This window comes from Asterias amurensis, chromosome 1 (genome assembly GCF_032118995.1).
Source record: "Asterias amurensis chromosome 1, ASM3211899v1".
NCBI lineage: Eukaryota > Metazoa > Echinodermata > Asteroidea > Forcipulatida > Asteriidae > Asterias > Asterias amurensis.
Genome location: NC_092648.1, coordinates 26,413,148 through 26,440,809, shown reverse-complemented (window position 1 = coordinate 26,440,809; position 27,662 = coordinate 26,413,148). Strand labels below are relative to the sequence as shown.

General features: G+C 37.5%; 2 protein-coding genes across 2 annotated transcripts in view; one reads left to right on the top strand and one right to left on the bottom strand.

The window, feature by feature from the left end:
• Nucleotides 1-18,892, top strand: part of LOC139934799 (bifunctional glutamate/proline--tRNA ligase-like) — a 35,833-nt gene extending 16,941 nt beyond the window's left edge. Inside the window, exons 16-32 of the mRNA XM_071929205.1 lie at nt 519-631; nt 1,026-1,113; nt 1,806-1,976; nt 2,641-2,868; nt 3,608-3,811; nt 5,535-5,804; nt 6,348-6,557; nt 7,718-7,790; nt 8,719-8,798; nt 9,573-9,830; nt 10,000-10,071; nt 11,287-11,412; nt 12,386-12,559; nt 13,583-13,743; nt 14,937-15,015; nt 15,282-15,346; nt 16,660-18,892. Coding sequence (XP_071785306.1) covers nt 519-631; nt 1,026-1,113; nt 1,806-1,976; nt 2,641-2,868; nt 3,608-3,811; nt 5,535-5,804; nt 6,348-6,557; nt 7,718-7,790; nt 8,719-8,798; nt 9,573-9,830; nt 10,000-10,071; nt 11,287-11,412; nt 12,386-12,559; nt 13,583-13,743; nt 14,937-15,015; nt 15,282-15,346; nt 16,660-16,816 — 2,529 coding nt within the window. The 3' untranslated portion in view covers nt 16,817-18,892. The remainder of the gene's footprint in view (nt 1-518; nt 632-1,025; nt 1,114-1,805; nt 1,977-2,640; nt 2,869-3,607; nt 3,812-5,534; nt 5,805-6,347; nt 6,558-7,717; nt 7,791-8,718; nt 8,799-9,572; nt 9,831-9,999; nt 10,072-11,286; nt 11,413-12,385; nt 12,560-13,582; nt 13,744-14,936; nt 15,016-15,281; nt 15,347-16,659) is intronic.
• Nucleotides 18,889-24,608, bottom strand: LOC139934817 (organic solute transporter subunit alpha-like). The gene is made up of 7 exons (XM_071929223.1): nt 24,529-24,608; nt 23,461-23,621; nt 22,701-22,774; nt 21,990-22,160; nt 21,359-21,476; nt 20,708-20,957; nt 18,889-19,811 (listed from the first exon to the last, which is right to left on the bottom strand). Exons 1-7 carry the CDS (start codon nt 24,590-24,592, stop codon nt 19,543-19,545), a joined length of 1,107 nt encoding a protein of 368 aa, XP_071785324.1. The 5' UTR covers nt 24,593-24,608; the 3' UTR covers nt 18,889-19,542.
• Between the last annotated feature and the right edge of the window lie 3,054 nt (nt 24,609-27,662).

Here is a 27,662-nt window from a genome sequence, read left to right as displayed (position 1 = left end):
CTAACACCATGTGTGTATCTACTGGCTGTGTACCCAGCACACCAACTACACATTGATACCTCAACGTATGCAACGCCTCAAATTCCATATGGCTGTGAGCTGTTACAGTATTAATCATAAAAATACGGGACATTTACAAAGAGCACAAACCGTGCCTCAAAATCAACAACAGAATTATACAAAAAGAAAATATATTAAAACAAACATGTATCATAAGCTGGGAAAAAGGTTATTTTATTTAGTTGGAGCTTTAAGGGCGCAGTAGATGTTGCTTCCCTGATAGCACATAACCGGCTTGTTGCACAATTTGGGGGAAACAACAAAGAACGAACGGTCCCCAGCTTTCCTTTTGTGAAAGACTATCAGTGTAGTTCCATGAAAACAGTAATTGGGGACAGATTCAGCAAACTCATTTGCTGTTACAGATTTCCAAGATCACCAAATTGTATCTTGGTTAACTTTTGTATTTTTGAGTTGTTTGATAGACTGTTTCTGTTTCTTCTGAACATTCCCTCCAGACTGAGACGGTGCTACTAGGAGACCCTGAGCTCGCCAGCTTGAAGAAGGGAGACATCATTCAGCTTCAGCGCAAGGGATTCTTCATCTGTGACCAGGCATATGAAGAACCAAGGTAGGGATCAAAGGTCATTCAGGAAGGTCAATTATGGGATTGAAAGAATTTTAGTCTCGGTTTAAAGAGTCATAGTACTTGAATACAAGACATTCTATGTGTATTACATTTTGTATAATATTAGTTATCACACAAGCATGAGTGGAATACTAAAAAAACCAAACCCAGAGCACTTCTGTGTTCTGGATCCAACAAAGCCAAAAGCTGAGTTGTGACCACTAACGCAGGTGTGATATAACAAATTTATCTTCAAGCAAACTCGATGCACAGCGAAATGCACTGTTAGAACAGCTGTACATTTTGCGGTTGTTTTGCCTGTGATATGTCAGTATTTTTCCCCTGATTTCAGGTTTTTGAAGTCTTCTTTAATAAGTATATTGTTTGTTTTTACTAGTCGCCACAGTGGTCGATCCAGTCCGTGTATTCTTCTGAACATACCTGATGGTCACAAGGGAGCATCAAAGCCAGAGGAGTCGGCTAAGGTAATGTTGCAAGCAAACTCTAAGCTTAAAAATCAAAGTATACCTTTGGTTTTGGGATCTGTTTGATTATTTGTATTTCAATATAAATGTAGATACATACAATAAAATAAACCGATGAAAATTTCATTTCAAAAGGCGTTAGCGTTTTTTCAGATATCTCCGAAAAGCTGGAGCGGTTATGTCCAGGCAGGAAGAATTATCCGTAATTGGAATACACAATATGAGAACAATTCATGAAGAAATGTTTCTCAGATTTCAATGTTTTTGAACCCCTCTCTCCTAAACCACATTCCTTTGAAGGAAAACGTTTCGCAAAATGGTATACATTTTCAACAGCTGCAGTTTTTATGGTAATTAATTATGTGGAGGATAACCAAAGGTTTACTCTCCCTTTAAACAACTATTGTGAGTTGGTTAATATTGTAAAAATAATTTGGTGAGAGTTTTTCCTGTCAACAATTTGTGAGGGTACAGTTCTCGAACAGATAGGCTTAGCTACGTGTAGTGAGATTCAAATTTAGATTGTGAACAGAAAATTTGCAATTGCAGAATTTGAACCTACAGTGCCTGGCATACTGAGCCATTGCTCAATCAACTCGCCTACCAATAAGAAAGCAGGATTAATTATCGTACTTTCCCACGATCCATGATCTCTAAAAGTTGACTGTATCATTTATTGATTCTCTCGTTAGGATAAGAAAAAAGAGACGAACAATAAGTCAAAAGGAACTCCAGCATTGAAACCAACAAGTATCGCACCACCATCAGCAGCAATACCAAGCAGTGACGTGAGCACCCTCGTCAATCAAATAACTGCACAGGGAGACGAAGTCAGGAAACTCAAAGCTGAAAAAGCATCAAAGGTAACATCTCTCGAGGACTGACACCATGTGGTTTTAAACCCCAAGATATAATCAAACCTTTTAATATATTATGACAGAAATAATCCTAATGTTAAGTTTCCACAATGCAAAGTCTCAAATTCTTACTTAAAGGGTCCGGGTAGTTTTGGCAGGACACCAAACACAATGTCCACAGATTTACAATAAACTTACACGGTTTGAAGATAATGATGGTAGAAAGCTTCCCTAAAGAAATTACTTACTGAGGTGCTGTAGTTTTTGAGAAATTAGTCAGTTAGTGAAAGTTGTTTTAGCCCGTAACGTATTTTCGTGACATTGTTTTTTTTACTCATTTCTTAAAAACTACAGCACCTAAGCAAGTAATATTTTAAGGGAAGCTTTCTTATAACATTACATGTATCATCAAACTGTGTAAACTTATTGTAAATCTGTGGACATTGTGTTTTGTCTTACAAAAAGTATCGAAATCCTCTAAAATAAAACTTCAAGTAATAAGGAAAGGTAACTGACTGGGCAACTTTAAAATAGGTTGGGTTTGAACAAAGAAAAATTGACTGGGGCGGGACTAATCCAGAGGTCGTTGGTTCAAGTACCTCTCCTGTAAATGTTTCTTTCTTCACACCTAAACTAAAATTAAACTGATTTGATTTGTACACCATTGTAGGAAACCGTGACTGCTGCAGTGAAGATTTTGCTAAGTTTGAAAGCGGATTACAAAGCTCAAACGGGCACCGACTACAAGCCTCCAGCAAGTGGTGCAACTGATACAGCATCGAAACCAAGTACCGCACCATCATCAGGGAAAGCAAGCAGTGACGTGAGCACCCTCATCAATCAAATCACTGCGCAGGGAGACGAAGTCAGGAAACTCAAAGCTGAAAAAGCATCAAAGGTAAACATTGCTCAAGGATGGACAGTTTGTGATTAAAAAACAGACACAATACAAACTTTTTGAATATTTGACAGAAATAATCCTAATATTGAGTTTTCTTAGAACTTACTGATTGAAACATCAAGATGTTCCACCACAGGTTCCTTTTCAGAACCCTCCAACCCACAAGAGAGATATTTTTATTTTGGTAAGATGATCTTCCGGACGCAGGAACTCTTACAATTTGTGATAAAAACACAGAGACAATACAAACAATTTGAGTATATGACAGAAATAATCCTAATATTGAGTTTTCTCAGAACTTACTGATTGAAACATCAAGATGTTCCACCACGGGTTCCTTTTCAGAACCCTCACAACCCAAGAGAGATTTGTTTGTTTAGATGATCTTCCTGTCGAGGGAACTCGGCAAACTCCCACAAAGGGATATAAATGCCAAGCTGGCAACAGCCAATCTCTCATTCAAATGCTGGTTTAACGTCTTTGATTATGAATTGCACAAATCAAGAAATGATGATTTACATGTAGTAACTAGTTGACAATACTTATTCTAGTCATTGTTAAATCAGTGGTTAGCTTGGTAGGATTCGAACCCATCACCTTGTGATTGCAAGTCCTGCAGTCTAACCACTGGACCATAGTGGCCATGTTCATATGTGTTACAGCAAACCATACTAGATTCCACAATGCTCTAACTCTTACTTGAAATTGAAATAATTTTATTTTAACACCATTGTAGGAAACCGTGACTGCTGCAGTGAAGATTTTACTAAGTTTGAAAGCAGATTACAAAGCTCAGACAGGCACCGACTACAAGCCTCCAGCAAGTGGTGCTTTGAAAGTGGAGAAGAAGGAACCAGTAACAGATACAACTGCACTAGTTGGGAAGATCACTGCTCAGGGAGACAAAGTGCGGCAACTGAAAACTGACAAGGCACCCAAGGTATTTTTTGTCTGTCTGTCTGTCTAGCCCATTTCACTCCACTGCAAGAGGAAAGCATCTTCACCAGTTCTCCATTTCACACTATCCTGCGCTGTCTGTTGCCAAGCAATGCCCCTATTTGTACTTTGTTCATCTCTCCATCTAATTATGTAAATACTTGCCTTTTACATGTACCTCGATCATTAGCGTGAATTTAGTGTGGTTAATACGCAAAATTCAATTGTGGGTTTCAGTTGTGCTTAACTGTTTTCTTTTTGGGACAATTTCAGTATCTGAGGTGCATTCCACTCCAGTGAACAATGCTAATATCAGGGATGAGAAAGTTCCGACTTTTATCTGAATTAAGGCTTTTAAAGTCAGCCTGATGACCAAAATCAGCCCTTAGTTTGTCAACATATAAGAAAAACTACCTCATTGGTCTACTTCTTTATAGTGCTGACAACACTGTTCCTAACAGCTCTGTGAAATCTAAACCCCAGGGGCTACCAAAAGGTGGGAATGCCATCGTTTCATCATAGAGCAAGTTTGGGTGAGCGACCAGAAACTGTGACGTAGCTCTCGGTCAATCCACAATTGACCATAGTCTACCATACTCCAGGGCATGGTTTGATATAGTCGATCTCCCTGTGCTTTATGGTTTCTGGTTAGTATAGTCGGTATACATGTAGTCAAGTCTATTTGCCACCCGAACTTGCTCATGTTTGGATCCTGTACTAGTTTCTTTTCAGAACCAACACATGGTGCTACAGTGCAAACCTCACCTGATTATACTCCCACCATGCAAAGTTTCTAATCCTACTTTAAAGAAACACTTTTGAAAAGCGTGTATAACTGTATGTTATAAAATGCATATGGCTGGAAAGATGTTTTAAAGGTAAAATACAATAATCCACACGAATATGCCTTAAAATTGCATGGTTTTCCTTTTACCTCGTCGACACGGTCGGCCATTTATCCATAAATGGCCAACTGTGTTTGTAGCAAAGCAAAAGGAAAACCACGCAATTTTGAGGCAAATTAGTGTGGATCATTGTATTCTACTTATAAATTATCTTTCCAACCATATGCATTTTATAACAAATGGTTTCAAACGTTTTTTATAGACCAACTTGTCCGACCCAAGCCAACGTGTTCCTTTAATCTCTGTGATGTTGACTTGTTTTTTTCTGGGTTTTTTTCTTCACAGGAGGCTGTTGATGTCGAAGTTAAAATTCTTCTGAGTTACTGTATACTCTGAACTTTCCTGAGTTCTGTGAAAAAAAAATCACAGGCATATTACTCGGGTGGGATTTGAACCCACGACTTTTGCAATTCTAGAGCAGTGTCTTACCAACTAGACCACCTAGATTGCTGGGTAGTTAGAGGCAGTGCTCTAGAATTGCAAAAGCCTATGTGTAATTATATTGTGTATATGTGCAATGGAATTTTCCTCCATGGTAGGACCAATAAACTGAGTTGAAATGCATTTACCAAAATGGGGCACCTCTATTAAATAATGGAATGGCATTAATGATAAAGAAATTCTTTTAGACATAACAACATTTCACAACATTCTTTCAGGGAATATTTAAACCATAACATGTTTCCTCAGATCCATAGTCTAAAAACTTGTATGCATACTTGATACAACGTCATTCAGACGTTCATGCAGAATTGTTATTTATTTATTTATCATTATCTGAACTGCTGTTCAAACTGAAATGATTGTCTGTGTCTTTGCCAGGAGCAAATAGATGCGGGAGTGAAAAGCCTCCTCGCCTTAAAGGCAGAGTATAAAAGCTTGACTGGTAGTGACTACAAGCCCCCAGGGGGTGGTCAAAAGAGTGACAAAAAGGCAGACAAGAAGAAGGAGAAGGGAGCCGAGGGGAAGAAGGGAAGCGAAGCCAAGAAAGAGGAGAAAACGTCAAAGGAGGCTGCCGGAGCTGACAAGAAGCAGACGAGATTAGGTCTGGAAGCTAAGAAGGAAGAAAACCTTAGTGACTGGTATTCACAGGTAGGCTGTGATTTCTTCATTTTTAACCAGAAAAAACACCCCCCCCCCTCAAAAAAAAAAGTTATGATTTTGTTTAAATATTTTGTATTATTAAGATCAATTTCATAAAAAAAACATGAAGATAAAACCATGTAGAATGCCACGTATTGCAGAGTAGGGCTTTTAAAAAATGTATGTAAAGCAGGCTTAGTGCTCGCAAGCTTTTGAACTTGCAAGCTTTCACACTTTGCGCTTATAGTTCAGTTTTTGTTCAACGGCCTATCACATCCCTGACTCTAACATACCTGACGGCACCAAACTTTTACCGGCTCTTTTTACAGCCAACACTCCTCCAAAAGAGATGTACACATGGCTGTACCTGCAAGGTTACTATTTCTAGTGAATTCTTATCTTGACTATAATCGCTACGTCGTTCAGATGGGACGTCATGCTGTAGGTCGTGTGTGTTGTATAATGCAAATAAAAGAATCGAGTTGAGAAGTGGTTTTACTCCATTGCCTCCAGTCCGGTCTCGTACAAATCCATTTTTGTTATCTTCTTCAGGTGATTACAAAAGCTGAGATGATTGAGTACTATGACGTGAGTGGCTGCTACGTTCTCCGTCCGTGGTCGTACTCAATCTGGGAGGCAATCAAGGAGTACTTTGACCGCTGTATCAAGAAGCTCGGTGTGGAGAACACCTACTTCCCGATGTTTGTATCTCAGAGTGCCCTGGAGAGGGAGAAGGATCATATTGCTGACTTCTCACCAGAGGTAAGAGCGGGTCACAGAGAGGACAATAATTGTGCTCATGTTAGATACCTTAAAGACAGTGGACACTATTAGTAATTGTCGAAGACCAGTCTTCTCACTTGATGTATCTCAACATATACATAAAATAACAAACCTGTACAAATTTGAGCTCCACTGGTCGTCGTAGTTGTGAGATAATAATGAAGAAAAAAAAAACCTTGTCGCACGAAGTTGTGTGTTTTCAGATGCTTGATTTCGAGACCTCAAATACTAAACCTGAGGTCTCAAAATCAAATTCGTGGAAAATTACTTCTTTCTGAAAAACTATATCACTTCAGAGGGAGCCGTTTCTCACAAAGTTTTATACTATCAACTATAATTTTTATACTATCTCCCTATAACTCGTTACCAAGTAAGGCTTTATGCTGATAATTATTTTGAGTAATTACCAGAAGTGTCAGCTGCCTTTAGAGAGACCAAGGATAAAACAAAGAAGGGAAAAATAAAAGGTCTCCGCATGAAATTTCTAAAGACCGTTGTGCTCCACAAGGAAATGTTGTGAAAAAGTCTATGGGGGTAACTTTAAAGGGAAACTGGAGAGGGAGAAGTATCATCTAGCCGACTTCTCCCCTGAGGTAAAGGCAGGCCACAGAGAGGACAAAATGTCGAGAGTATTTTGTAAAACGGCAGTTTTATTCATTGGGCCTTGATGAGAGCTTCAAGATGTCATGGCCGAGGATTGAATTCAAGTTATGGTGGTTATAAGTCAACGTTGTGTGGGTTTGAATCCAGGTCATGATACTTGTGTCCTTGAGTAAGACACTTCACGTCAACTGCTTCTTGTCATCCTGGGGGTATAAATAGGTACCTGCGAGGGTAGAGTTTGATATAAACTAGTTGTCCTTGTGTAGTGCAGAGCTCTCATTTTCAATTCAATTCAATTCAATTCAAAATTGGTTTATTTTCATATAAAAATACAAGACCAAATAAAAAGTCACAGACTAACATTGGCGTTTTTGCACCAGGAATGTCATTATTCACAGACATGGGGCACTAGAAATGGTCAATTATTACTATTTATTATTAACGTAACTCACCAAGTACATGGATGCCTTTTCGTTTGCCTCAAGGTTGACATTTTCTTGATACTTGTTTTGATGATTGTGATTCTGGTGTTATAGGTTGCTTGGGTGACTAGATCTGGCAATACTGACCTGGCTGAACCCATTGCGATTCGCCCAACTAGCGAGACTGGTAAGGAAATCAAGTAAACTCAAAGAGTTATATAAATTGTAGAGGGCGCACTGGTGATGCTTCTTGCACAAACGCGACTGGACCGCAAGGAGACACGCACGCGCCATTCTGTACGCGCGTTGTATATGAAATACACGTTGGAGTTTGTGTTTATTGAACGCTACGCGATGCTGTTTTGTCAACTTACAAAATGGGCGCACAAACACACACTGTGCGATGCCTGTTTGTCAACTTAAAAAATGGCCACCTGCGTGCATGCCGGGTCGAATATATAGGCCAGTGCGCCCTCTAGTTCTTATATATAACTCTATGGATGAACTGGATTCTTTCTGTCTGTTTGTTTAGTTGCTTTTTCTCTGGTTGCAATCGGCATGATATAAATCAATACATTTTATTGCGATTTTAATCATTGTCTTTTTGATCTTGTTTATTTTATTTTATCATGACTTGTTAGAGCTTGTGTTCATTGTATGGAATGGTGCCATATAAATCAATGAACTATTATTATTTTTGTTATAAACATTTGTGTAAAACATGTTGATAGCATTTAATCTCAATGTAATCTCTAATGATCGCAAAGCCGTTTAAGTTTGCTGCTCTGACTTTGTTTAACCTTTTTATTTTAGTTTTTTTCAATATTTGTTGATTTGCGATTGTGAATTGGTGCAATATAAATCAATTTATCATTATTATTATTGAAACATTTTTTTAAAAACATGTTGATATCATGAAATCTCATAGTAATTTTAAATGATCACAAAGTCGTATTTAAAGTTGCTTCTGTTACTTCAGTACACACGTTCTTTTAAAGTTTTTGTGCGAAGTATTTGCGATTGTGAACTGACTTATTTTATCAAGAGTTTGTTTGTACAGTAGCCTTGATATATTATACTTCATTGGTTTTTGTTTACTTTATGTGTCTCCTCAGTAATGTACCCAACGTATGCCAAGTGGGTCCAGTCACACAGGGATCTTCCAATTAAGCTCAACCAATGGTGCAACGTTGTGGTGAGTAGGAAGAGTTTCACTTTGTGTAACCTCTGCTTTGCCGTCCCTTTAATTTAGCTAATTTGTTTTTAGGTACAGTTTTTCCCAAATGGAAACCCCTTGTTCTGATGCAGATACTGTCTGCACACGCCTCAAAATAAATGTAGAGTTATTTATTTATTTTTATTACAATTCTTCGGACAAAACAAAACAAAACAAAACAATAAAACAAGCACAGGCCGTCCAGGGAAGGGCAAAAGTTAAAAAACTGTCATCAAAAAAGATGTGCCCTCCCAGACCTAGCTCATAAAAAATACACACTTATATACTATACATTGAACATTTATGTGGGTGCGCCCACACCTGTGGGAGTCAATGTAAGGGACGTGATGGACAGGGCCAAATGGAGGAACAGACTGGACAACGGCCTTAAAACTGACATGATGATGATGATGAGTTATGGTGAATGTCTAACTGTGCACCTGTTGCCTAAATTGTGTACTATAAACACACAATGAATTAGGTCGTAGCATTGGGTTATGCAGGTATAATATTCTGTCGGATTTCCAATTTTCCTCCCCTTGCAAAAAATCTGAAAATTCGTGATTAAATCACCTGAAATGTCTACTTAAGTCTACACCATCTTCTTGATAAAGTAATCCTACTTTTTTTTCAAGACCAAATATCATGCCCGTATTAAGTTAAATTACAGCGGAACTGTCGCACATTTATTGAAATATTCAGGGTGGTTGTCTGTGCCACTGATCCAAGTTTGTCCCCTATTTCAATCCATAGCGATGGGAGTTCAAACACCCACAGCCGTTCCTGCGTACCCGTGAGTTTCTGTGGCAGGAGGGCCACACGGCTTGGGCAAACCGACCCGACGCCGTGGAAGAGGTCTTCCAGATCTTGGAGCATTACGCCGAGGTGTATGAGAATCTACTTGCCATCCCAGTGGTGAGGGGACGGAAGACACTGAAGGAGAAGTTCGCTGGCGGAGATTTCACCACCACAGTGGAGGCGTTTATATCGGCCAGTGGTCGTGCCATTCAAGTTTGTAGTTGCAACTTTAGAGATTTTTTCTTTATTTTTAATTTTTGTTTTTTTCAATTATGGTTTTTCTTATAAGATATTGCCTTACATAACAAGGCCACTTAACTGATTTGGGCTGTCTAACGATTGAACGTCTCATCAACAATCTTTATTTTTATATGAATTACAGGGTGCAACCTCTCATCATCTTGGCCAGAACTTCTCCAAGATGTTTGAAATCAAGTTTGAGGATCCAAACAATGTAAGATAACCCATTGTTTGTTTGATTACTTCTCTTCAACCCTCCTCAATAGATCTTAAAGCTAGACTACAAGAGTAATCACTTCATCTTCTTCATAGTTATCCCCAGGATTTCGACTGATTACATCTTCATTTTAAACTTGCTCTTTTTATTTTCAAATGTTTGTACAAAACTACTCCAATATATCTTTTAATTTACTGTCATGTGATCTTTGGTCCAATACTAACTTGAATGCTCCCTGCCATGCAAACAAAGTTCTGGGTCAAAGCATTCTTGGCCAATGATTCAGAACAATCTTCCTCCTCTCATTAGGGAATCTGTTCGTTTGTCTCTATTTCGATAAGGCTCTTAAGACTCACCTCTACCACTGCTATTATGTGCGCTATGATCTTGATGGAATAGTGCATTTGTATATTTCTGTGTGAAGTGCTTTGTGTAGTTTAAAAGGCACTATATATCAACTCAGTTGTTATTATTTTTATACATTTTAATTCCTATGTCACGTTACTCACTTTGATCGTTTGGTTTCATAGAAGTTTCTAGAACTTGCAAAAAGGTGCTTATGTCTGGACATTTATGACAAATTTGTACAAAACTAAATATTTTAACCAACTGATGAAACTGACTGGAAGGATGATTCAGGTAGGAGGGTAGCCACGAGTATAATAATTATTAGTAATAATAATAGTCGGTTTTTATATACATGTAGCGCTTTAAACACCATGTCTTAAAGCCCTTCCACATTATTACCCCTGGTCACTGGGCCTTAAATCATTCCTTAAACCATCTCAGCTCCCTGGGAGTATACAGCCTGTGCCGCCAAATATGTAGCGAACTAAGCTAATCAATCACAAGAACCATCTCTGCCCTCACAGGTACCCATTTACCCCTGGGTGGAGAGAAGCAATTATAGTTAAGTGTCTTGCTTAGGGACACAAGTGTCACGACCGGGATTTGAACCCACACTCTGCTGAACAGAAACACCAGAACTTGAGTTCGGTGCTCTTATCCGCTCGGCCATGACACCCCCATCGTACATGCGTGTCAGAACTCGTGGGGTATCACCATAACTGGCTCTTTTTAGATCCAGCACTACTCACAAAAGAGATTATTTCCTTGGTGTTACCACAAACCTTAACTATTAATTACTTGATGAAACTGTGGTTGGAAGGATGATTTAATTCACCATGGACTGATTTTGATTCATATTTGCAGGAGGGTAGCCACGAGTATGCTTATCAGAACTCGTGGGGTATTACCACTCGTACCATCGGTGTCATGTGCCTCGTTCATGGTGACAATAGAGGGCTGGTCCTACCACCTAGAGTTGCCTGTGTACAGGTAAGACGTTATCAATTACTCTCTATTTTTATTTATTTATTTATTTATTTATTTATTGGTATATACAAACAAAATGACCAGAGGGAGATTTCAAAGAGTTAGGACTAGTCCTAACTTAGGACGTGTAACTCTTCCTTACTTGAGATAAGACTAGTCTTATATCTTTGTGAAATTGACCCCTGCAGCAGTAGCTGAAGGGGTCACTTAACAATGGTAAAAATATGAGTACATGTACAAATATAAACAATTACATATATTAAAGGGCAATAGAGTAAAACGTACAAAATATACAGAACCCTTCATAAAAGAATTATTACATCGGAGCAGTTGAAAGATTTCCTGCAACTCACTGGTACAAGGGTAAAGTGTAAGAACAGGTACAAATGCAAACAGTCTCAATAAAAATTGAAGGGGAATATAGTCAAAACAAAGTACAAGATTAACAAAGCCATTAATCAAAACTATTACAACATGTTGGCAACGGTAGATTTCCTACCATATGGGAACTACAGTTGCCCATTTACGTTTATTTTCCTAAACAGTTAAAGGATGGTCACTGTAGTCCTCTGGTTAGACTACAGGTCTGGCAATCACATGGTTGTGGGTTTGAATCCTACCAAACTAACCGCTGGTTTCACAATGACTAGAATTAGTATTGTCGCTAGTTACGGAATAACATTATCTTGACTTGTGCAATTCATAAAACTTATATTTTTTTTACTTGACAACATTACTTCAAAGTGACATGCTTTATACTATCGAAAGTGCTGTAGGCTACTTAACAAAAGTTAATGAGATTTTAAGAGTGACCACTGAATGTATATCTTCCCTTTAATTAGTTTACTATAAGGCCCTGTCAAAGGTTTTAAGAGTGATTTCATGAGTGATTACCAAACCTATGCTTTCCCTTCAAAACTAATGTTTGACGTAAGAAAATAGAACGTTGACTTTTCTCATTTGATTGATGTATTAGATCATCATCGTTCCTTGTGGTATCACCAAGTCAACCAGCAACCAAGACAAGGAGAAGCTCATGGGCAAGTGTGATGAATACTTTACGCAGTTTGAGAAGGCCGGGCTGAAAGTGAGACGTGACTACAGGGACAACTACAGCCCTGGATGGAAGTTCAACCACTGGGAGCTCAAGGTAAAGTTAGACCCAGTAGTTTGGGGGCATTGTATTGCTTTAATTTCTGATGTGTTTTGGGCTGTTTACCGGCACCCGCTTGAGAAAAATTTCCCCCAAAGCTCTCCCCTGCTTAAGTAATCTGTCCCAGATTCCGGTGATATTGAGTCGTATTGCTGTTGGTTCCGTCTTATAGGTGATTTTTAGAATTTCATGCATTCTCTGTATTTTCTTTGTGTTTTCTCTGCTCAATATTATATTTTGGATCTTTTTTTTTACTCTCTTTGCGATTCAGCCTTTGGGCTGCAAGTAGTGTTTTTAATAATCCAATAGACCTTATGCATTGACATTATCCAGACGCCACCTTAGAGGTAAAACGATGACGAAACAATTGAAACTCACAGATTGTACATGCGACGCACAGGTTTGGCCAATGAACGGCCGCTTTTTTACCTCTAGGTGAGGGCGCCCTACTGATATGAAATCATGTGCATTAGGTCTTTAGTAATAATTCAATTCAATTCAATTCAAAAATGGTTTATCAAAACATGACTCGCAGTTAAAAAACTGAATTGCACATGTCAACCTCATAATATGTTTAAAAAAATTACATCAATAGAAGTAAACGAAGAAAAGGACATCAAATAAAAATTATTATTATATACATTGGCAAAAATACATTGGTAAAAAACCCAGTAGGCACAATTATTATATATACACACATAACTATATTAAAAGGCATTTAACAGACTGACGATTTGAGGAATTGCACTTTGTTTGTAGCGAACTGTTTTACATCTGGGTGGGTCATATCTGTTGGTGTGTCTTAAATTGATGTTATTATTAAATTATTAATAATAATAATAATAAAAATGTTGAACCCTATGTCATGTGGTGCTTTGTCACGTTTCGTGATTCTGATTACAACACCTCGTCATCAGTGGTACAGGCTGTTGACTGGCACCATGAGTGTGTAGTTACATTTTATTTATTGGGTTCTCCTTGTTCATTAATTTTTTTTAAACACTTTTTAACAAATATCAGGGAGTACCCATCCGTGTAGAGCTTGGCCCACGTGATGTGAGCAATGGGCAGGTTGTGATGGTGCGCCGAGACACCGGGGAAAAGCTTGTCTTCAAAGAGGGCGAGGCTGCCAGCAAGGCGGCCGAAGTGTTGGAGTCCATCCACACCTACCTCTATGATAAGTAAGTGGATCTAGAACCAAGATGTACTTACTTAGTCGTCTTATACTTCCTGTGAAGGCGAATGCTACACAATTTTTTACGTCACAACATCGAAACGAATAATTCGCAACAGTTGAACTGCGAAACATACGCTGCAAAAACAGCCATGTGATGTCAAATTTTGTATCGCATTTGCATTCGAAGAGAGTATAAACCGGGCTTTGTGGCTGTGTTTTGATATTACAAAGTTGTCAAGTAAGTTCTCAAATTTAGCACAGGACTTGGTACAATACTGAGTAGACAGTGCTTGACTCACATCAGTCAATAGGGATGAAAAATTTCATACTTTCATCTGAATTTCAGACTTTTTAAGCCAGCCTGTTGAAGAAAAGTCAGCCGTTATTTTTTCCACATTTAAATAAATCCTGCTCTTTGATGTGCTTTTCTAGTGCTGAGGACACTGTTCCTAAAAGCTTTATGAAGTCTAAACTACAGGAGTTACTAAGAGGTGGAAATGCCATCATCTCAAAATACCTTCTAAAATTTGGATCATAGTGTTGGACTTTTTTTTTTCAGCTGTTGCATTTTATTAGAATATCAGATACACTTTCTTGAATAGGAAAACAAATAGTTTCAGTATGAACTACATAATCAGTAAGCTTTCTGACTAAGATTGAACAATGACGTTTGTTTTTCATACCAATCCTGTAAAATACCTTAAATGATTCGGGTACTTTTTCAAAATGTCCACGGATTTACAGGGTTTGAAGTTAATGATAGTGGAAAGCTTCCCTTCAAATATTAATAACTGAGGTTCTGCAGTTTTTGAGAAATGAGTAAAACAAGTCTAGAAATAATTTTCGCCTCAGGAAGACAAAAATTAATTTAGCACGTAAAATCCCATAAACCAGTTATGATATTATACCATAACCCTAGCATAACTGGTTAACACGTTTTTACATGCTAAAACTGAGATGAAAATTATTTGTTACACTCATCTCTCAACTTCAGCACCTCAGTAAGTAAAATTTCAAGGAAAGCTTTCTACTATCATAATCTTCAAACTTTGTAAGTTTAATGCAAATCTGTGGACATTGTGTCTTGTGTTAGGAAAAAGTACATAGACCCTTTAAAAAAACTCTACCCTGAGTGTGGTCTTAATAATTTGTTAAAAATCCCGACTGATAAAGACGACTACTTTCTTTTATTTTCAGAGCTTGCAAGGATCTTGCTGATCATATGAAGGTATCAACAGATTGGGATGACTTCTGCTCCCAGCTGGATCAGAAAAATGTAAGTTATTGCAAAATATTTAAATAGTCTTTTGTTTCCCTGTCGATGGGTTTTCGATCCCTACAAGATTGTGTTGGTTTTCCCTGGAACAATTCTCAGAGGTTTTCCTCCCACATCTAAAACTGAAACTTCCCTCCTTGTCTTCTCTCCACGGGGTTCTGGGCTGGTACAGTGATTGAGTTCGCCTTTCTGAGAGGTCCTTGGCTTCAAAATCGGAATTAATAAATAAAATAAACAAATACATGAATACATATTTCTTATTACAGATTATCCAGACTCCATTCTGTGGTGAACCTGACTGCGAGGATAAAATCAAGAAGGACAGTGCAAGGTATGAAAGAAGAAACTGAGCAATATGTACCTAATCATTGTTGAATGACATAGTGCTGGTAGAAATTGGTGTACAACATACTTTAAAGGCAGTGTACACTATTGGTAATTGTCAAAGACTAGCCTTCACATTTGGTGTATCTCAACATATACATAAAATAACAAACCTGTGAAAATTTGAGCTTAATCGGTCATCGAAGTTGCGAAAAAAACACCCTTGTCACACAAAGTTGTGTGGGTGTAGATGGTTGATTTCGAGACCTCAAGTTCTAAACCTGAGGTCTCGAAATCAAATTTGTGGAAAATTACTTCTATCTCGAAAACTATGGCACTTCAAAGGGAGCCGTTTCTCACAGTGTTTTATACCATCAACCTCTCCCTATTACTCTTCACAAAAAAAGGTTTTATGCCAATAATTATTTTGAGTTATTACCAATAGTGTCCACTGCCTTTAAGAAACAGAATAAACATTCTGTAAACAACCGGAAGAAGTAATTAAAGGAAATTTCTTCAAAATGCTTTATTATATAGGTGTGTTGATAGGGAGGCTCCATACATTGCCTGGTGATACTCAGTTCTCAAGAAATGGAAATCAATCCTATGTTTTCTTTTTGAACCAGCAGATACAGAGTTACATGAGTTACACATGCATTTAATACACCTGGTAAATTCCAGAAATATCTTGTGGAATTTTTGTTTATTTTACATGTTTCATGATGTTTTTTTATTCTTTGCATTTTAAATACATTTTGACAGGATTTGTATCACTTAATTTTACTGTTTATATTTGAAATTGTTCTTGTTATGGTTTTAAACAGAGTTTTTAAATTGTAACTCATTCCTCATTTGGTACTGTTAAGCTCTTTAGAGCTTATTTCACCCCCCCAAAAAAATTGTTGTGCTATATAAATACTGTGCTTTTATTATTATTATTATTATCATGTAACAAACCACAAGGTATTTTGTCCCTGTTAAAAAAAAACAATTATTATTATTACCATACAAACTTCCTGCTCAAATTATTAGTCAGCTCATGAGTAAACTTCTTTAAAAAAAAAAAGTATTTGAGTAAATGGTTTGATTTTGTTAACCCTTTGATTTTTTCTTAGATATTGAAATTGTATTGTATTTCTCTTTCACATATTCTGGATTTCTACATGTAGCTTAGGCCTACGTTTAATTTGGGTTATTTGACATGTTTATTGATTCTATTCAGGGCAATGAGCACTTTGATGAATTTGTGCACTTTATAATTTTTTAAAACCATTTATATCATTATTATTGGTATTAAACAATCCGTTTGTTCTTTTGCAGGGGTCAAGACGTAGAGGTTGGAGCGCCCTCTATGGGTGCTAAGAGTCTCTGCATCCCGCTCAAGCAGCCTGCCGAGGTGACAAAGGACACAAAGTGCATTCACCCTGAGTGCGGCAAGCCGGCTCAGAGCTACTGCCTGTTTGGACGAAGTTACTAAGCGAGAAGTTCTCTCAAATGTTTGGACAAAGTTACTTAGCGTGAAACTGTCTCTCTAAAATTGGACGAAGTTACTAAGCAAGAAACTCTCTCCAAATGTTTAGTCAAAGTTACTTAGCGTGAAACTGTCTCTCTAAAATTTGACAAAGTTACTAAGCGAGAAACTCTCTCCTTATGTTTAGTCAAAGTTACTATGGGAGAAACTTTAAAGTCAATCCGTCTCAAAACAAAACACAAACAAACGTATCTCACTCCAAATATGGCCACAGTAAACTTGATTTTTACTTAGAATTTTTTTCGGAAGTAGACTTCTGAAAATTTTTAGATTTAATTGATTATCGTTCTCTAGAATGACTGACAAAATTTATCTGATTTAGTTTGTTTGCTTATTAATTAATGCTTCCTTAAATGTTTATTTTCATCCTTTTTCAAAGCGTGGATAATTTTCCACCTTGTAAAACACGATGCTATCCCCATTAGTCATTAATTTTTGAAAATTAACAGCTTGCCGGCTTACCTTATTTGTTGATAATTATTTATTAAGCAAAATCACACGGCTATTCTGTGCCTTGTTACGTTGGTAATCCTATGTCACTATAAACATATACAATCCAAAATATTGATATTACTAAAAATGTTAGTGTTATTTTTGTTGTGCTATATTAATATATTACTTACTTCTGTGTTAAATCTGATGGGGGGTATTGTGAGCCTAAACACTATAAAGCCAGCTCACTTTTATGGTTATGTTGTGTTTTTATGCATAAATATTAACATGTATTTTCAAGATGCAAAAATTTCAAACCCTACTAGTTTGGTAATCAACTGCACAGGATGTGTATGGTGTAGCTGCTGTGCACTGAACTACAAATTGTACACATGCAAACTGTGGTTGTAGATGCATTAAACACCACATCTTTTTAATTATTTTGTTGATATGCAAGTTCGCCCCAAATAAGGCTAAAAGCCTATCTTGGTATTGGGCAACAAGAAGAAAAATTATTTAAGTGGAAAGAACTCGGGAGCTGAAGGTAGGAATTAATATTCCTCCTAAAACAATCTAGATTGTAGAATGGAGGGAAACATGAACAAGGCAAGGAGTTCAAAAGAGATGCAGTACATGGATTAAAGACACTGGACACTATTGGTGATTGTCATAGACCAGTCTTCTCACTTGGTGTATCTCAACATATACATAAAATAACGAACCTGTGGAAATTTGAACTTGGTTGGTCGTCGAAGTTGCGAGATAATAATGGAAGAAAGGACACCCTTGTCACACAAACTTGTTTGCTTTCAGATGCTTGATTTCCAGACATCGAAATCTAATTCTGAGGTCTCGAAATCAAATTCAAATATTTAAGTGGTGAATTAGTTCTTTCTCGAAAACTACGTTGCTTCAGAGGGAGCTGTTCCTCACAATGTTGTTTCATATCAACAGCTCTCCTTTGCTCGTACCAAGTAAGGTTTTATGCTAACAATTACTTTGAACAATTGCCAGTAGTGTCCACTGCCTTTAAAGCTGTGTGCATGGCTCATGTTGCAAGCTGGCATAGTTAATCTATTACTAGCCAAAACCACGTTGAATGGTCAGATGGTAGGAAGGTTGACTGTCTTTGTAGATGCATTCAACATGATAGCTGACAGTTTATATATTTAACTCTAAACCACAGGGTTGACTGTGTACTACTTAGATGCATACATTTGATTGGTTAAGCATTCGTCACGTGACATGTCACGACACATGTCTTCCTTTTTGGCCCTGTATTTAATACTGCAGCCTCTTGAAATCCAGTAATCCCGATTCCATTTCATTATTATTTTTGGAACAAGTACACTTGTATGAACCCAATTCAAAACTACGTTGAGTGATATTTAAGGGTCAAACAGTAGGGAACTTCAAAGGTCAACATTGAGTTTGGTATTAGATCTTGGATTACGTTTTGACTTAAGATTTAAGATTTTTTACACATACTGTTTTCCAAACATCAATTATATAACTTGTCGATTGAAATCATGCTGGATCGATAAATAAGTTTGAAAATAAAAGACGCTGAATCGTTTACGAAGCCATTAACTTGAATATAATGCTGGTTTTTTTTTTATTTTAAGTTTATTTGTACACCAGTCGACCTCATTGTTTGAACAAATACTAAACAAATGCTTCCTCAAACACAATTTGGCGTATGGCAGAAGTTTATATTCAGATGGCATCACAATGACGTTACGATTATACAATGATAATGTACATCAGTATAGTATATTAGATTTGTTTGCCTTTTTGTGGAGTAGGAGGGAGGGAAGTTTTTGTTTAAAGCTGTTTAAAAGGGACTGTATACCTTTGATAATTACTCAAAAAAATAATTCACATAAAAGATTCAACTTTGAAGTAATGTAGTTGTAGAGAAAGAGGCAATCGTTCACCAAAATAATTCAATCTGATCTCGGGCATCTGAAGGAGAGTCAATGTTATTTTTTGTCTTACATCATTTTCTTGTATTTTTCGATGACCATTTTGAGCCCCCAAACAGGTGTGTTTTTATCGTGTATATTTGACGTATCAAACCATTTAGTTGTGAATTTTTCCCAATCTCATTTAGTGGACGGGGCTCCCCTCTCTATCAAGTCGCAAGACAAACTCAATTCTGTTCTACTCTATCCGTAATACTTTTGATGCTACCATAATTTACGGTTTCATTGCAAGTGTGACTGCTCCCTGACAAAACTTTACACCGTAATGACGCTACCATAAGAAATGTTATCAACCACGTTACTGTCGCCCGTGCTCCGTAATCTACCCGTCACCAACGGGGCGTTTTCGTTCATATCCTCGGTAGCTTCTCCCGTAGCTTCGGCCAGTGATATGACCGAGTAAGACTCGGAACTCTTCAACTGATGTGGGATGTAAAGTACGTTCCCTTTGAGCGTGCGCATATACTTGACGCAGATTGGCTGGAAGACAAGGCTCCAGATGATGACGAGGAAACAGTTCCAGACTGTGATTGGTTGAAAGTAAAGTATAACTCAACATCAAAGTGAGGAATCAACGAAACTTCCTCGACCACTATCATTGTTATTGCTAAAGCTTCGCAATTTCTGTTTGTAACAGCGAGTATGGTTTCGATTTGGTTGAAAAATAGGCAAGTGTGTTCCAAGTATGCGGTCGATAAAAGCTGCATCTGGGTTCAACAGTCCCACATTGCAACATTATTTTTAGGAAATAATACAGAGTTGAAAGTCCGCCAAACTTCTTTATCTATTGCATTATGAAATATTCATCACCATTCAAACAATTTATTTTCACAGTATCGAAAATAATTTGAAGTTTTGAGGAAATATAATAAGCCGTTGCAAACTGCACACTTAGACCCTATCTATCTATAGTCAATGTCCCCATCACTGCAGAAGGAATGCCTCTTCATCAATGCTATACACAGTGAGATTTGTTAGAGGCTTTAAAGGCAGTGGACACTATTGGTAATAACTATAAATAATTATAAGCATAAAACCTTACTTGGTAACGAGTAATGGGGAGAGGTTGATAGTATAAAGCATTGTGAAAAACGGCTCCCTCTGAAGTGACGTAGTTGTCGAGAAAGAAGTAATTTCACACGAATTTGATTTCGAGACCTCAGAATTAGATTTTGAGGTCTCGATCAAGCATCTGAAAGCACACAACTTCGTGTGACAAGGGTGTTTTTTCTTCCATCTTTCTTTCGCGTCTTCGCCGACCAATTGATCTCAAATTTCTACAGGTTTGTCATTTTATGCATATGTTGAGATACACCAAGTTAGAAGACTGGTCTTTGACAATTACCGATACTGTCCAGTGTCTTTCAGTTGCTATTTAGCGAGTTCATTTGCGAAATAACCATTAGTTCGATCGACTTACCGTCAACACGTGACTTATAAGGAAATGGGTTTCCGCACTCGATGGCGGCCATAGCGAAGGCAAGGAAAGCATTCTGAAGGTTGGTCATGAGTAGAGCGAATTGAACCACCAGATACTTGGGTATGGTGCTGTAATGCATGGCCTTAAGGCGTGGCTTGGTGGCATTGTGAAGTGTACTGATGACTTGCATTGCTGTCAATGTACTCGCTATTGTTAATATAATAATCCAAAGACCTGGCTGGGTGTAGTCCTGGGGGGGAAATGTATATAATGTGAGAATGAAAATTTTGTGATAATCTCGAAGTTTAAGTGGTTTACAACAAAGTTAGTGTATATCCTAATCCACCTCAAGTCTTCTAGTGATAATTCTTCTGGATGTGGTTGATCCTTCGCCGTTCAATGTGACAAATGCCAACATTGACATAGAATTGATGGTGCTTTCAGGGAGGGCGGGTCGACAAGATGCCGTTCACTCCCGTTTTTGCAAATGTTACATAATAATGTGTAGAGAAAAATAGACATATTTCAGTCTCTCATAATCCTATATAAGATATTATTTAGAAAATGTTAAAGAGCGTTTCCCAAGGCTGCATATTTACGCTCTGGATATATTATTTTAAAATTAATTTAAACCATATTTTTGAGACTTACTAGAGCGTTGTCGTTAGGAAACGTCCCATCGATGATGAATATCTGTGACAGCAACAGCAGGAAAGGTCGGATAAGCGCTATCTGCATTACTAACACTTCCAACTTTACAAAATGTTTTCTGAAATCAAACATTGAAGTACCAATTAAACAGCTGTTAGAGTATTTTTTTGTTGTTGCTATTAATAGGAAATGCAATGTGTTGTTTATGATTTATAATTGTGATTTTGATATACTTTGGTACAACTGAATTTTAACGTAATTATCTATCTTAACTTATTTTTGTTCAATCCTAAATTATTAAAACCAAACGTCTACAAATTGAATCCTAGTCATTTAAAACAAAATAATTTGCCGATTTTGTTCTGACGAAAACGTTGAGACCAGTTTAACAACTCTCTCCGCGGTAGTGCAGTTAATTACGATTCCATAAGCTAATGTAAATTTAGCAGTCCGAGCCAATTTTCTATACCTTCCACCCAGTTTCAGAACTGAGAAGTCTTCCGAACACTGCGATAAATCTAGTCCGCACAGTAACGAAAGACATTTCTTTAAGGAACAAACTCCACCTAGCAAGGTGTTACCCCAACCCAAACGATCAATTTATATCGATTCCGTTCACAAGAAATCTTACTTCTTGAGAACGTGTGTATAAAGTTTCTCCGGGACGCAGCAGCAGCAGCAGAAACATGGCGCCCGATTGTACTTCACTGGGAAGTCTTTCATCTTTCCAATCATTGCATCTTCACCTCCGAAATAATCCACAATCAAGTTCAGATAGTGGTAAATTGTAGGAAATAGAAACCTGTCAACAAATCATAAGAAGTTGAAGCATAAGATCAGACGCAACATCTCAAGACTTGTGGTGTCTTGAGATGTTGTGTTAGGATCTTTGGATCTTTGACACAAAGTAAAGAGTAATGGTTCAGTGTATTAAAGGGAAGCTATGCGTTTAGTAATCACTATTAACATTAATGGCAATATCAACTTTTGGTTATAAACCTCCGTCCCCGATAGTATAAAGCATAATTTTGAGAAATAATGGACTTCGAAGTAATTTGGTTATGTAAACAGATTTTATACAAGCCTTTGTAAACTTTATCGAAAGAATTAAATCTGAGAGTCTTAGAAGGACTGTAAGAATGTTTCTTTCATGTCTTTTTTATACATAGACATATTCGCTCCGGATTTTCGGCTATATTTTAAAATCGAGAACACCTGTTTGAAATGAAATTTTCACAGGCAAGTCATAGATTGAAACAATAGAACCGATAGAACCCCCCCCCCCACAAAAACAACCAGATAAACTGTGCCTTACATCATTCAATGCAAAAGCAATACTTACAAATTGGCAGCTGCATTTGAAAGAAGAGCGGCTCTTGGTAAGTATAAACCAAACAATGACACTATGCAAAACACCTGGAACAAATAACAATAAATGTACTGTTAGACTTTTGTGAACACTGAAGCTACGTTTTTGAAATGAGAAATTAAAAATGAGAAGTGGTCGCTTCGGGTATGTTGGATTTTTGTAGCATTCGAGTCGGAGTTATAGACTGCCAAGTTTTATTGAATTTAGGCGTAAAATTCAATGGCCAATAGCATAAAAAGGGAAATTCTTAAAAGTCTTCTCACTTGGTGTATCTCAACATATGTATAAAATAACGAACATGTGAAAATTTGAGCTCAATTGGTTGTCGAAGTTGCGAGATAATATTATGAAAGAAAAAACACCCTTGTCGCACGAAGCTGTGCTTCCAGATGCTTAATTTCGTGACCTTGAAATCTAATTCTGAGGTCTCGAAATCAAATTCGTGGTAAACCCACGAATGGTCGGATAAATACGGATGTTGTTGCCAAATAGATTTCTAAAAAAAATGCCCTCGTCCCAAGTAAACATTTTATTTCAAAGTTAGTCTTAATAATTTATTTTCGAAACCACGGCTTCGGCTTTGGATTCGGCTTCAGGCTCCGTTCTCTCGTCTGAAGCCCTGAACACGTACGCAAAGCTCACGCATTTTTGTCAAAACAATCGCGGGGCCAAGCTATCCTGAGCCGAATCTGGGGCCGAAGCCGTGGATTCGAAAAGGGTCTGTGTTGCTTACCGGCCACAGTGAGTAGATCCAGATCATTGATGACGCTCTCTCACTGTGTGGAATATTCTTGGTGATCCAAACGATACCGTCAATCATAACAATAGTCTGGATTACGGTAATCACAGTAGCGAGTATCACGCAAGCCAAACCACCGGGATTGTACTCAAAATCTGAAAACGTGTGACCAAAGGAAACTGATTAGCAAAATATGCCGCAATTGATTGTGTTAAAATTAATTAATCAAACTGCCTTATATAGTTTGTTCCCTATAGGCCTAATGCACGCACACTCTGCAATTGTATATATACTATACTTACCTGCTTACTTTCATTTAAGCTGCCGAAACCAATTACGTCATGTTCAGAATTACGCTCCAAACAAGACGTGTCATTTAACACCAATTCGAAGTGAGGTAATAGAGATTTGCAATTTCCCCCAAAACTTCCATAAGAAACATTTATCTATATGACTTTTAGAGACTCTTTTTAAAACGTCTAATTGTCTTGTATAATAGACTGAAATAAATATAATTGTTTTCTCTATAACGGTATTAAAAAGTCTTATCAGAAACAGGAGTGAACGTACACCATATCATCCTTGTGGACCCTACCCCCCCCCCCCGCCCCATTTATTACATGTCGGTATTGGCATTTTGTTAAATTCAATGTTGACTAATTAATATTTAGACAAGTTACTTTTTCGCATTTCTGTGATATTAAGTTATAGAAGCTTTCAATGAATGACAGTCTCATAACAAAAGGAAACTAAAACGCAGGTCAATGGCTTTTCGATTGAATGTCTTCAACATTCCGGAAGGAACTCAACTTTATGATCTACTCCCACTTTCATTATGACTGCAATCTTCTTGAAAATGAGTTCCAATTCGTTGAACTGAATTGGAGCTATACCGGGACACATGTGACTTGGACCATTGGCCCTTTTTGAAAACATATATAGGCTTGTTTGTTTGCAGCCCCGTACCTTACGTCTTCAACGTTTGACGGAGCCCTCTCCCCCGGTGGGCCATATGCTTCCAAATTCTGTACTTCGTATTAAGCAACAATAAAAACAACTTACACTCAAAAAGCTCTTCGGCAGTTGGATCCGACGTACAGTTGAACATAATAACATCGTCGTACATGTTGTTCAGCGTGGCTCAGCAAACCTATACACACGGACACTAAGGTTCTAACACTCCATTTCCATCGTTCAAACTACACCATCTCCCATTTCATTTCTCCCAATGAAACAGTTTCTGTTGATGATAAATTTTCTTTACACTCTCCTGCTGATTTATCCAAAAGAAATTCCAGTTCGGGGAATCAGATCATGAAACTCTCTGTATATAATCTAAGTCTTTATTATAGCGTGTGCTAACATTATAAGTTCTCCTTTACCACGGTTAAGTATAAAGATACGCAGTCTTATGACAGGGCAAAGGTCATGTTTATTAATCCACACAGATATTCCAAGGCATCAAACATAACACGGATTATAAATCTACATCCAATATAAATCTGAATAATCTAGTTGACATAGGCTAAACAAATGTACAGCTACAACTGTTATAGCTTTCCTAAGCAGATACATTTAGCTAAGCACATTTTATATCATATCATGAATAATTATGGCGACCAGTCATATTATATCAACTTGCATATTGACTCCTCGCTTGGAAATGTGTGAACAAAATTGACCCATATCAATCGTTAGCAGTGTACTTTTTTTTTCTCTTCCAGAAACTTCATGAAACATTAGCGATAAAACTGTTAGAATAATAAGAAGAAACTATAAATAAATAGTAAACTTGCGGGTACAACCATGTGTAAATCTCTTAGGGTGAGTGTTGGCGCTGAAAAGAGCCGGTTGAGTCTCGACGTTTCGAACATACTCTGCTCGTCTTCACCCTAGGAGATTTACACATGGTTGTACCCGCATGTTTACTATTTATTTATAGTTTCTTCTTATGTCTCAACACTATGCACATCTTCAAACAATGCTTACTTGTTAGAGTAATAATTATAAAGACTTATGCGAACATATTCACCCTGCTGGGTATTCATTGGTTAAGCTATTTAGTTTCAACATGTTAAAGAACAGCTTGAACGAAAACGACATCAAGTGATCTTAGCTGGCATTCAATTAAAGCCGGTGGACACTATTGGTTTTATTCAAAATAACTGTAACCATAAAAACTTACTTGGTAACAAGCAATGGAGAGCTTATTGAAACATTTTGAGAAACGGCTCCCTTGAAGTAACGTAGTTTTCGAAAAATAAGTAATTTTCCACTAAAATATTTGAACTTGATTTCGAGACCTCATAATTAGATTTTGATGTCCCGAAATCAAGCATCTGAAAGCACACAACTTCGTGTGGCAAGGGTATTTTTCTTCCATAATTACCACGCAACTTCGACGACCAAATTGATTTCAAATTATCACAGGTTTGTTATTTTATGCATATGTTGAGATACACCAAGTGAGAAGACTGGTTTTTGACAATATTACCAATAGTATCCACTGTCTTTAAATTGCACGACGTAAAAGAGTTCTACACATAGTGAATAATTGGATGACCGTTTTGAGTATTGACCGCGTTTTTAGTGCCGAAAATGACTCGGGAAAATGGATATCTGGATGTGCCACACGGCGGCGTCGTTTTACCTACTCGGCGAGGTGGCTGGTGACTTTCTATATCCATTTATTAATGTTAGAGACACGGTAAGGGAGAGCCGGTCCTCTAATTAATAAAGGACGAGCATTCGCCAAAATACAATCAATGATAATAAATGCCAAGATAACGACAGCTAAAATATATCAAATAATGTTCTTCTGTATAGGTTTAATGTTAACCCAGAGAAAACAACACAAAAAGTTACAACACTAAAGTATACAATACATGTAGCCTACATAATTATACAATACACAACGCAGAGTAAAAGTTCACCCATAGAGCTCTTATTATATAACTCTATGAGTTCACCATATTAAACAACCAATAAAGGATAACCTCAAATATATAGATATTACAGTTTTCCAGCAGCTGCAGTCAATCCAGGAAACATAAAAAATATAACGAGTCTCTTACCTCACATTAAACATGGAAAAAATGTTTGTTTTTTTCTGAACGCTCCAAGCCAAATTTCTGAAAAACGTGAGGTCAAACAAGCCCGCGCGACAAAGGAATCGTGACGTCAGTGGCGGCTATTTGGTGTGGAAATGCCAAAGCTGGAGAACCGCGTTCAAAACCAATAGGGGATAATCGTCACTGGCGTCCAGGGTCATTATAATAGATAAGCCGTTTTTGACTCTCGGCTGAAAAAGCCGCGCGGCCGGGTGCATTTTTGACTCGAGTTATTTATTACTAAAGGCAAATTTTGAGACTAAAATGGTTATTAACCGGTATCTGCGATGTCTATTTGGCCATAAAAAGGTAATAGTTGACATATTGAGATCATCCTTTATTAAGTCAGCACACAGAGGCTAGCGGACGCACGTGTGACGGTGCTGCCTGGCAATACACACACACAATTATCAAAATAGTGAGCTACAAATCACAGATTTCAGGAATAAATGAGGGTTTAGACATAAAACAATACTCACAGAAATCTCTATAAACTTATTCCTCCCAGATAAATGAGTTTTTGGAGCATTGCCAGAGCCATGCTCCCTATAAAAAACAAGAATAACGTTATAACATCCAGAGCACAAAGCCCACAACATTTCTAATATCATCAATTCAAAGCCTTGGGTGTCAAGTACAAATCAGTCTATAAACATAGTGGGAAGAATATCTAACACAGAACTTCTAGCACCAAGATCAAGAAATGACACAGAAAAGTGCAGTGCGACTGACCATGGAATTGCCCATCATTGTCGAGTAGATACCCCCACTCGATACATCGACTCTGCTATCCCACATTGAAATAGAGAATGACGAAAGAAGAAGTTTTCAATTTATTTTGAGCATAATAAATTGCCCAAAACAATTTTCCCATCATGTTTGGCCCTTGTACGTTCTGCATCTGAGGCAAGGGTAGGTGCTTGAAATCTCTCGTTTCAATCAGTAAGAAATACTTTTTACATAAAAACTGAGCGAATATTATTGATCGACGTTTTTTAAAACGTTTTTAACCTTCTTTAAGACAGTAAGTTGCCGCGCCAAGATACAAATGTTCCATTATGTTTGGCCCTTGTACGCTCCGTCCGC

Coding starts and splice junctions, on each gene's coding strand:
- LOC139934817 (XM_071929223.1), bottom strand. CDS start 24,592: ATGTACGACGATGTTATTATGTTCAACTGTACGTCGGATCCAACTGCC. Junction 23,622..24,528: donor TGCCGAAGAGCTTTTTGAGT/GTAAGTTGTTTT, acceptor ACACGTTTTCAG/ATTTTGAGTACAATCCCGGT. Junction 21,477..21,989: donor TATACACACGTTCTCAAGAA/GTAAGATTTCTT, acceptor GTTTGATTTCAG/AAAACATTTTGTAAAGTTGG.